The sequence below is a fragment of the Gadus morhua genome, chromosome 1, assembly GCF_902167405.1.
Source record: "Gadus morhua chromosome 1, gadMor3.0, whole genome shotgun sequence".
In the NCBI taxonomy this organism is placed as follows: domain Eukaryota; kingdom Metazoa; phylum Chordata; class Actinopteri; order Gadiformes; family Gadidae; genus Gadus; species Gadus morhua.
The window spans coordinates 25078869-25089548 of NC_044048.1; the positions used below are offsets into that span (position 1 = coordinate 25078869).

General features: G+C 44.8%; 1 protein-coding gene across 1 annotated transcript; it reads right to left on the reverse strand.

Annotated features, from left to right (window-relative positions):
• Nucleotides 1-851: 851 nt before the first annotated feature.
• Nucleotides 852-10477, reverse strand: LOC115544853 (myosin heavy chain, fast skeletal muscle). The gene is made up of 39 exons (XM_030357605.1): nt 10271-10477; nt 10039-10182; nt 9788-9944; nt 9674-9701; nt 9474-9591; nt 9293-9385; nt 9143-9206; nt 8967-9065; nt 8675-8778; nt 8419-8557; nt 8162-8280; nt 7880-8029; nt 7618-7788; nt 7226-7526; nt 7048-7118; nt 6862-6949; nt 6641-6758; nt 6420-6543; nt 6194-6330; nt 5855-6110; nt 5522-5764; nt 5268-5444; nt 5023-5168; nt 4823-4913; nt 4349-4738; nt 4135-4261; nt 3872-3990; nt 3558-3754; nt 3282-3465; nt 3025-3190; nt 2786-2910; nt 2390-2698; nt 2079-2282; nt 1837-1962; nt 1576-1746; nt 1389-1493; nt 1190-1285; nt 963-1094; nt 852-869 (listed from the first exon to the last, which is right to left on the reverse strand). The coding sequence occupies exons 1-39, from the start codon at nt 10475-10477 to the stop codon at nt 852-854; spliced, it is 5814 nt and encodes a 1937-aa protein (XP_030213465.1).
• Nucleotides 10478-10680: the final 203 nt, after the last annotated feature.

Genomic DNA, 10680 nt, shown 5'->3' on the forward strand with positions numbered 1-10680 from the left:
GGTGAGTATTTGTGACTGGGTCTTTGCTGCACTGTTTACTTTATGTGTCATCAGGTCTTTAGCTTGCAATGTTGAACTCGCTGGGCTAATCTGAGGTCTCAAGTGCCCTTTAACCTTGACGTTCCCGTAGGCTCTTTAATGTCATGCCCTCTCACATTTATAGGCCTCGTTGTTATCATTGTTGGCACAGTTGTATGGTATAGTTAGGTCCTCTTGGGTTCGTACTGGACACACCAGTAATTCAGAGTGTTACTGGTATCTCGAATGTGTTGGAGGCTCAGACAAGTGAATGATGAATGACTATGTTTTAATATTTAAGTCACTGGCGTGTCTGTGTCCCATCTATTGAATACTGTAATATTGCATATGGTGTGGTTTTATACATTATTTCGCATATATAGTATTGATACCTAAAGATTTTTCCCTTTGGGATTAATATAGTCTTAATTTATATTCTATTGTGTGATGACTCGATATCCTGTTTTATTTATTGTAGCTTCCTATTGGTCAGCTAAGCCATAGTATTCCTTCTCATGTCTGGAGCTCCACAAGCTCAGCTAATGAAGCATTGTGCAGGTCTTGTATTGTACTGCTCAGAATCATGTGTAGTGTACACAGTGTATTGGAGTGCACTATGACTCCAGCTATGTTCATGTAATCAACCGTTTCCTGTCATGTTATCTTCTACTGCGCCCACATTCTGTATGGCATTTATTTTATGAGCCTGAATAATGGAGACATTGAGCAATAAAAGACAAAGGACACAAAAGGATAATGAGTAAGCTTTTTATTCTACGTTGCCAATACCGTCGTCATATTGTATGACGCCCGGGATTTCTCAACAAGCGATCTTATTCTTCGTCCTTTGTCTGTGAAAAGGAAAAAAAGTTGGTTAGATGTACATATGTTCAAGAGTGAATGTTTGGGTCATGAAGAAGTACCAGTGAGGGTGAGGAGGTTACCTTGCCAGTATCGCGGCTCTTAGCCCTCAGCTTGTTGACCTGAGACTCAGCGATGTCAGCCCGCTCCTCAGCCTCCTCCAGCTCATGCTGAACCTTCCTGCTCTTGGACAGGTAGGAGTTGGACTGCTCCTCCTGTTGGACCGTTCACAATGTGTTAGGTTTCAATGGGATCCACTGAAAGCCAGGTCACAACCGTATTCATGAAGCATAGGTTAGGGTTGGCTTACCGCTTCCTCAGACTGTCTCTTGTAGGCCTTCACCTTCAGCTGCAGCTTGTCAACCAGATCCTGGAGCCTGCAGATATTCTTTTTGTCCTCCTCAGTCTAAAGTGTCGGTCAAGGAAAGGGACTTTAAAAGGTGGAGAGGTGGTTTCTTTTCAAAAGTAATCCTTCAAAATAGAAGCTCAAAGTGATATGTATGGTATACCTGGTATGAGAGTTCCTTCACTCTCCTCTCATATTTGCGGACACCTTTAACAGCGTCTGCTCCACGTCTCTGTTCAGCCTCAACCTCGGACTCCAGCTCGCGTACCTTTTAGAAATCAATCGCATTAGATTACACTCACTTCCTGATGGTCTGGAAGTACACATAGATCTGTGGGACATTCTCTTACCCGGGACTCCAGTTTCTGGATCTGCTTCTTGCCACCCTTCAGGGCCAGGTTCTCAGCCTCATCCAGGCGGTGCTGCAGGTCCTTCACTGTGACCTCCAGGTTCTTCTTCATCCTCTCCAGGTGAGAGCTAGTATCCTGCTCTTTCTTCAGCTCCTCAGCCATCATGGCAGCCTGCGATCGTAATCATATTGTTAATCAGGAACATCTTTAAGTAACCAATGATCTTTCAAACACAAGGCCTTAGATATTTGATCGACCTACATCAGTGATGGCCTTCTTGGCCTTCTCCTCAGCATTCCTGGCTTCCTGAATGGAGTCGTCCACCTCACCCTGGACTTGGACCAGGTCAGACTCAAGCTTCTTCTTTGTGTTGATAAGGCTTGTGTTCTAAAAAGTAAAATAGATAATTTCATTAAGTCGAGCTAAGCACTGACTTTGGCCAGTCATGCATACAAATAGAGAATGTTTTTGTGATCGTTTGAGCAGTTTTTTAAGGGATTAACCTGGGAGTGCAGCAGTCCAACACGCTCGCTAGCATCCACCAGCTCCGTCTCAGCCACTTTGCGCCCTCTCTCTGTCTGTTCCAGAGCTGCCCTCAGCTCCTCAAGCTCAGCCATCATGAGGCCGTTCCTACGCTCCACCATGGCAGCTTGCTCCTTCAGGTCATCTGCTGCTCTGATGGCATCGTCGAGGTGAATTTGGGCATCCTGAAATGATCAGCAGGAGGACATCGTGATTAATATCACATGCTAAACCAGTGTTTTGATTGGTGGAATACAAACATCGGTCTTCACAGTGGACTGGAGTCCTGTACCTTGAGTTGTCCCTGCACGTTCCTCAGCTGCTTCTGGGCCTCAGCAGCCTGGCGATTGGCATGGCTCAGCTGGATCTCCATCTCGTTGAGGTCTCCCTCCATCTTCTTCTTGATTCTCAAGGCATCATTCCTGCTCCTGACCTCAGCATCCAGAGTAGTCTGCATGGAGTCAAGTAGCCTCTGGCTGTTCCTCTTGATCTGCTCCATCTCCTCATCCTTCTCAGCCAATTTCCTGTCAACCTCACCCTTGATCTGGTTGAGCTCCAGTTGGATACGCAGGAGCTTGGACTCTTCATGCTCCAGAGTTCCCTATAAATATTGTATTGACTGTTAAATGAAGTGTTGGCCATTTTGAGATTGTTCATATTTTATGGGGAATTCATATTGAGGCTTCACCTCAGCTTCCTCCAGGGCTGTTTGGATCTCAGACTTCTCAATCTCCGTCTGCTTCTTGGCCTTCTCCAGCTCATGGATGCTCTTACCAGTCTCACCAAGTTGTTCGGTCAAGTCAGAGATCTCCTCTGTAGAAGGTAAAATATGTGTACTTTCAAGTAAGTTATGCAGAGTTCTATATCTGTATGCCAGCATGTGGCTGAAATGTGTAAAGGATATGTCGTGTTCATTGGAGAACTTACGCTGCAGGTTCTTGTTCTCGCGCTTCAGTGTCTCCAGATGATCCAGAGTTTCCTCGTAGGAGTTCTTCATCTTGAAAAGCTCAGTGCTGAGAGAACGAGTCTCTTTCAGGGATCCCTCAAGCTCTGCCTGTCCCTCCTCATACTTCTGCTTCCACTCTGCCAGAACCTGAATAACATAATACATAATATCATAGATCTGGCTCTCTAACATGATGCTTTGTTGACAGTGTAAAACCCAAAAGAGAGAGCAGTATTACCTTGTCAAAGTTCCTCTGCTTCTTGTCAAGGTTGGCAGCCAGTCCGTTAGCCCTCTCCACATCAATCATGAGGTCCTCCACCTCACCCAAGAGTCTCTGCTTGGTCTTCTCCAGAGAGGCACACTTGGAGTTAGTAGCCTCAATCTGCTCCTCAGCATCCTGAAGGCGCTGAGCCAGCTTTTTCCTTTCATAATAATAATAATAACAATAATGATTGAGGAACTGAATTGTAGTTTTTGTAATGAAACCGACAATAAACCAGTACATTTGACTCACTTGGCCTCCTCCAGCTCCTCAGTGCGCTGGATGGCATCAGTTTCATACTTGCTCCTCCACGTAGCCACCTCGCCGTTGGCCTTGGACATCCCCCGCTGCAGCTCAGCCTTGGCCTCCTGCTCCTCCTCAAACTGCTCCCTCAGGAGGTCACAGTCGTGGCGGGCGGATTGCACACCATGAGCAAGAGCATTCTTGGCCTACAAGAGAGGAATTTTAAATCTGCAATTAGGGACACATATCTTCACAACAGCAAATTAATAAATCCACTTTTCAATTATTATTTCCAGTTTAATGTTTTATTTATTATGGCCTACCTTAACCTCCTCCTCAACATGTCTCTTCAGCTCCTCCAACTGCTGTGTGAAGGCCTGCTTGCCTCTGGTCAGCTGGGACACAAGGGCTTCTTTCTCCTCAAGCTGACGACCAAACTCACCTGTTTAGGAGAAGATTTGAATAGGTTTTCACATAGAAGTATGTTGAATATGTAGTACAACTACATAAATTAATCTTGGATCAAGAAAGTAATCCGTATCTGTCAACAAATTCAGCCATAAGAGTAGAAGGTGAATGAACTCACCATTCTCAGTGAGCAGCCTCGCCCTCTGAGCGCTGGCATCATTCATCTGGCGGACGTTCTCGTCATTCTTAGACTTGAGCTCACTGAGCTGGTCCTCCAGAGTACGGCACATCTTCTCAAGGTTACCCTGGTCATTCGCATTTGTTTAGGTGAGTATGTTTCGCCAACTTGGCTCTTATTTTGTTTTACAATATATGCATTAACTCAATTTTACCTTCGCCTTGGCAACAGATTCCATGTTGCTGGAGAGGTCGTCGATCTCCATCTTGAATTCGCTCTTCTCCTTCTCCAGCTTCTGCTTGACGCGCTGGAGGTTGTCAATCTGCTCTCCCAGCTCTGCGACACTGTCCGCCTGCTTCTTGCGCAGAGCAGCGGCAGTGGCTTCATGCTGCAGGGTTGACTCCTCCAGATCACGACGCAGCTTCTGGAACTCAGCCTCGCGCTTCTTGTTCATCTCAATCTGAGCAGAAGTGGCTCCCCCGGCCTCCTCGAGCCTCTCACTGATCTCCTCAAGTTCCCTGGAGAGGTCAGCTCTCTGCTTCTCAACCTTGGCACGAGCAGCACGCTCAGCCTCAATCTCTTCCTCTAGCTCCTCAATGCGGGCCTAGGAATGAGGGATGGAGATGAGTGAATTATTACAGAAAAGCACATTTTCAAATTGGGAATGAACTCGACGAGGCGGGCTCACTTGAAGCTCCTTGATCTTCTTCTGAAGCTGGAGGCCCATGATCTGCTCATCCTCAATCCTGCTCAGAAGTTGGCTGTTTTCAAAGTCCTTCCTGTAAAATTCACAAGGTTATTTTTGATGAATAATGAAAATTAAACACACCTCCCAAATTGCATGGTTAGTATTCCGTATATTTTGAATAAATGCCAATTTATATTTACTTCTTGATCCTTTCATCAGACTGCTGCTTATCATTCTCAAGGTCCATGAGGGATTCCTGAGCAAGTTTCAGATCACCCTCAAGCTTTCGCTTGGCTCTCTCAAGGTCCATACGAAGCTTCTTCTCTTGCTCCAGAGAACCTTCAAGCTTCATATTTCAACATTTGTTTGTTACAATACAACTCTATTATACAATGCATATACCTCTATACATTTATATGAATATTATATCATCAAATGAACGTACATCATCCACTTGCTGTTCCAGCTTGGACTTGGCCTTGGTCAGAGTGTTGACTTTGTCTTCCTCTGCCTGCAGGTCATCAAGGGTCTGCTGGTGTGCCTCTTGGAGGGCTTTTTTCTCCTTTGACAGCTTGGCAACGCTCTCATCCTGAGAGGCCATCTCCTCAGTCAGGTTCTTCACCTAATATGCAGGACAGAAGGTGTTGGCATACAATGGTTCAAAATCTTCATCCTCAGATGGATTGTATCTTCACCAACCTTGTTCTCAGTGGCGTGTTTCTCCTTCTCCACTTTGGCCAAGGTAAGCTCCAGGTCATCAATGTCCTTCTTGAGCTCAGAGCATTCATCCTCCAGCTTCCTCTTCTTGGCAGTCAGCTCAGCATTCATCTCCTCCTCGTCCTCCAGTCTCTCACAGGTCTCCTTTAGTTTGGCCTCCATCTGGATCTTGTTCTTGATAAGTCCCTCACATCTTTCCTCAGCATCTGACAGGTTATCTCCTTCCTGTTTCACAATACAAAAGAAATTCATGAACATTTCCATGGATTCTACCAATCATTTTGTGGTAAACATATCAACAGGTATCACACGTACAGATGCCACTTGCAGCTGCAGATCATTTTTCTCCTGCAGAAGAGAGACCATCTTCTCCTCCAGTTCCTTCTTCTTTGTCAGGGCCGTGGCCAGGTCTGTCTTCATCTTTTCATAGTTCTCCTTCATCTGGGAAAGCTCCTTCTCAGTCTCAGCACTCTTCAGAAGAGGCTTGATCTTGTAGTACACCTTCATCCACGGCCAGTGTTTGACATTCATGAATGAGCGGATGTTGTACTGAATTGTGTAGATGGCTTCCCTATTGAAAAAAGTTAGCCAAAATTAGTAACAATAAATATACACATTGTGTTAAGACTATCGCTACCAGAATCTTCAACTTGCCTCCTCTCCATCATCTTGATAAACTCCTTCCTCATGACATATCCCCGGGCGAGAGCCTGAGTCATTGTGACCAGGATTGCCAGCTTGTCATCTCGCATCTCCTCAAGTTGACCGAGCAGGCCAGCCTTGAAGAACACCTTGGAAGGAGATGGCAAATGGTCATGCATTCAGGTTTTGCCTGAAATCTCCTCAATATATCGAATACAGAAGAGTGTTTGGTGTTTACCTTCGTGTGGCCAAATTTGTACTCCTCATGGTTCACGTCAATTGAGCCAAGCAGCTTCTCAGAAGCCTTCTTGTTGTCAATAAACTGTCCCTCAGGGATGACGCTGGCATTCAGTACTTTGTACCTTACATGAGAGGGGCCATGGTGATGTTTGTTATCATATTCTCACAATGTGGATTTTCCAAGCCCATAGTAGCATTTGATTGTTCATTAATGGTTACCTCTGCTTGAAGTCAGCGTAGAGGATTCTGCTGGGGAAGCCCTTTCTGCAGATTCTGATACCCTCCAGTACACCGTTACACCTCAGCTGATGGATAACCAGGAAGTTCTCCATAAGACCTGTTAATATGTATTTGAACATAATTAATAATGCCGTTAAGTAATTCATGACCAATAAGCTTCTTCACCAAACCTTAACACAATGGTACTAGTGTAATTGTACCTGGAGTCTTTGACTCATTTGGAATCAGGCAACGCACAAAGTGAGGATGGGTGCTCCTCAAGTTGGTCATCAGCTTGCCCAGATTCTCCTGTAGAGACAAGACGTTAAGTGCAAAAACATGAAGACAATGATAGATATATTCATGAAATGGCATTAGATCTGGTCGAGGCAAACATAAAATAATACCCTGAACTGTGAAGACACAGTTTGCATGGAACCACCCTTCTTCTTGGCGCCCTTCTTTGCACCGCCAACCTCTGGTATCAAACAGAAGGATTTTCATATTTGTTTTTTAAGTGACAAAAGTTCATGTACATTATAGTTGAAATTAACATCATAGTCCATATTCCTATTGATATTGTACCTTCCACTACGGTGGGATACAGGACAGGCAGCAGTTTGTTTCCAGACTTCTGGTAGAGTTGAACCACAGAGTCATTCAGGGGGTCCTTGTTCTTGTCCAGCCAGCCGTTGATGTTGTAGTCCACAGTTCCAGCGTAGTGCACCAGGGAGAAGTGGGCCTCAGCCTTGCCTTTGGCAGGCTTGGGCTTCTCAAATGCTTTGGTTTTGCCAAGATGCTGGTCGTACAGCTTGGCCTTGAAGGTCACATCTGAGGCCTTGGGGAACATGCACTCCTCTTCGAGGATAGAGAAGATACCCATTGGCTGAGTAGAAGAAAACACACAAAGTGTTATGGTAAGGTCTGTTTGGAACAGTCCATGAATGCTGGGATCATCTCAGAATATCATTGTGTACCTTCTCAATAAGCTCAATGCAGGCAGCCAAGTCCATGCCGAAGTCAATGAACTCCCAGATGATACCCTCCTTCTTGTACTCCTCTTGCTCCAGGACGAACATGTGGTGGTTGAAGAACTGTTGCAGTTTCTCATTGGTGAAGTTGATGCACAGCTGCTCCATGCTGTTGAACTATTAGTTTGAAAGACGTTTAATCTCAGATCAATGAGAAGTTGAAATCCAGAAATGTTTGAAAAAAAAAATGGGTTAATGATCAGCTCACATTAAAGATCTCAAAACCAGCGATATCCAGCACTCCAATGAAGTACTGTCTTGCTTGCTTGGTGTCCAGCATCTCGTTAATGCGGATGACCATCCACAAGAACATCTTCTCATAGATAGACTTGGCCAGGGCACTCACTGAGTTTTGGACCTTGTAGAAAAGCAGAAATTGAAGGGCATCATTACATTGAATATTGTTTTGCGATCTAATGGAATCAGACTTGACAGTCAAAATCAGCAGTCAACTCAAACTCTTTATATCTTTTCATGTTATCTTGGTTACCTGAGTTACAGTCTGACCCTTGGTGACGTACTCGTTGCCAACCTTCACTCTGGGGTAGCAGAGAGCCTTCAGCATATCAGCTGAGTTCAGGCCCAGCAGGTAGGCAATTTTGTCAGCCTCTGTGAAAGAAACATGGACTATATTTATGGCACAGTTTACAGGCTACTGAAACATCTCATACAACATTTGACAACTTTGTAAATTTTGTATCTAAATCAATCTAAACTTGAGCACTATTTAAGAGGAAAGGTACTCGCCCTCATTGCCGTCTGGCTCAGCCTGCTCCTCACGCTGCTTCTGCTTGAACTTCATGTTACCGTGGTGAAGCACTGCACCAGTGAACTTGTAGATGCCCAACTTCTCATCATGACTGAAGCCCAGAATGTCAATAGCAGCCTGTATTTAAAAGAAAACATTATTCATTTTAGTCATGAAGACGTGTTATTGCATAGCAACTACTACTACTAAAGCATCTTTGGAAAGAGATGCAAGTGTACTGGAAGTCAAGCTCACATCAGTAGCATCCAGCTCCTCTTTGTCATCGATACTAGCCACAGTGATCTGACCCTGACTGCACATGGGGAAGTCGTAGGGGTTGGTGGTGATGAGCGTCATCTCTGGAGATCAAAACAGGACTCCATGGTTAGATTTTGCATGTAGTTAGTAGTTGATTTTGTCTTCATGTAATACACCTTGCTTTACAATGTACAGTTCCTGAGATGATGTACCGATAAGAAGCTCGTTCACTGCTATAGGCTCTCTTGCCATAACGTTGTGTTACAAGGCTCTTGATCATCCATCTTACCAATGATCTCAGGCTTGTGGTTGGTCATCAACTGGTAGAAGATGTGGTAGCCTCTCTCATCTGGCAGCTGGAATGTCACTCTAGACTTCTCCAGCAGATCTATAAGAATACATCATTAATGAAAAACTATTCATCCAAGTGTTGAAATCTATTCACCATCTGAAATGGATACTTACATGTCTCAATATCAGCACTAGCCAGTTTGCCACTAGTATTGAAATGGATCCTGATGAATTTACCCTGTTTTGGATAAACTTTGGTTATAGTCCTTCCTAATGATCAATCAGGTGCCTGAAGATGTACAGGCCGAAGTGCTCCATACTTACAAAGCGAGAGGAGTTGTCATTCCTCACGGTCTTGGCATTACCGTAGGCCTCCAGCAGGGGGTTGGCAGCGATGATCTGGTCCTCTAGAGATCCCTGTAGTTTCACATTGTGAGAGAGAATGAGAGGAGCAGTGCAACGAGTCCAGAGTGAACTATTGTCCAGTGATCCAGTGATTTCGTACCCCCATTTTGTTTTCCTTCTTCTTTGCCTCTCCACCAGAACCACCACCAACTGAGATGGTGGCAAAGTACTGGATGACACGCTTGGTGTTCACAGTCTTTCCAGCACCGGATTCTCCACTGTGTATAGAAGCATGTTTTTAATAGAAAGTACTCAACTGTATCTTTTAAATACACCGGGTTGAACCAAAGCAGAACTTACGTGATCAAGACAGACTGATTCTCTCTATCTGTAAATGGAAAGTATTACAGGTTAGACATGGAGATCTGTAGGACAGTGTATTGATTTGTATTATCGTTGTGAAGTTAGGCATACCGGTAGCCATGAACTGGTAGGCATTGTCAGAGACAGAGAAGATGTGGGGTGGAGCCTCCATACGCTTCTTTCCTCTGTAGGCAGCTACGACATCCGAGTCGTACACTGGGAGCCACTTGTAGGGGTTTACAGTGGCGCAGAACAGCCCAGAGTAGGTCTGAAGGGAATAACATGGCAATGAACACCTGGACCCTTCTGTCAGTACTTCTTATGAGTATGCTGCATTTTACAGAGCAGGCAGGCTATCTTACGTAGATCATCCATGCTGCATAACGCTCTTTGAGGTTATACAACACAGAGGCTTCATTGAGATAGGTCATCATGGCCATGTCCTCAATCTTGTCATACTTAGGAGGATTCATTTGTGTGACATCATCCTCCTTGACTGTCCTCTCCTAAAAGATGGAATGGATATTTTGTCATTTTAAATCTTGAAACTTTCACAACTAACTAGAGAGATCCTTGATTTGAACTGTGACGTACCTCCTGGGTGTCCAGCAGTTTCACTGTGACTTTGGCGCCATCCTTCTTGACGATGGTGCACTTGAGGTACATTTCCTTCGCGTCAGCCACGTAACCGGCGGACTTGGCGTCAAAGGGCTTGCTCTGGGCCTCGATCCTCTCCCTCTCTGGCTTACGAAGGTATATGGCGGCCTTCCCGTAGAGGGCCATCTCTGCGTCCGTGCTCATGGCGGCTGCTTACTGGAAGAAGATGGAAAGTTAGTCTTTCACGTTCAGTGACAGAGATGTGTCATTCAAATCAAACCTCTGTGCTGAATTGATCAATTTATAATCCTTCATTATAAAATAAATCGGCTAAAAAACTCACGTTTGGTTTCCCAGTCACAGAGGAACTGTCCAAGTGTTCTTCCTAAGGTAGAATAATATTGCAT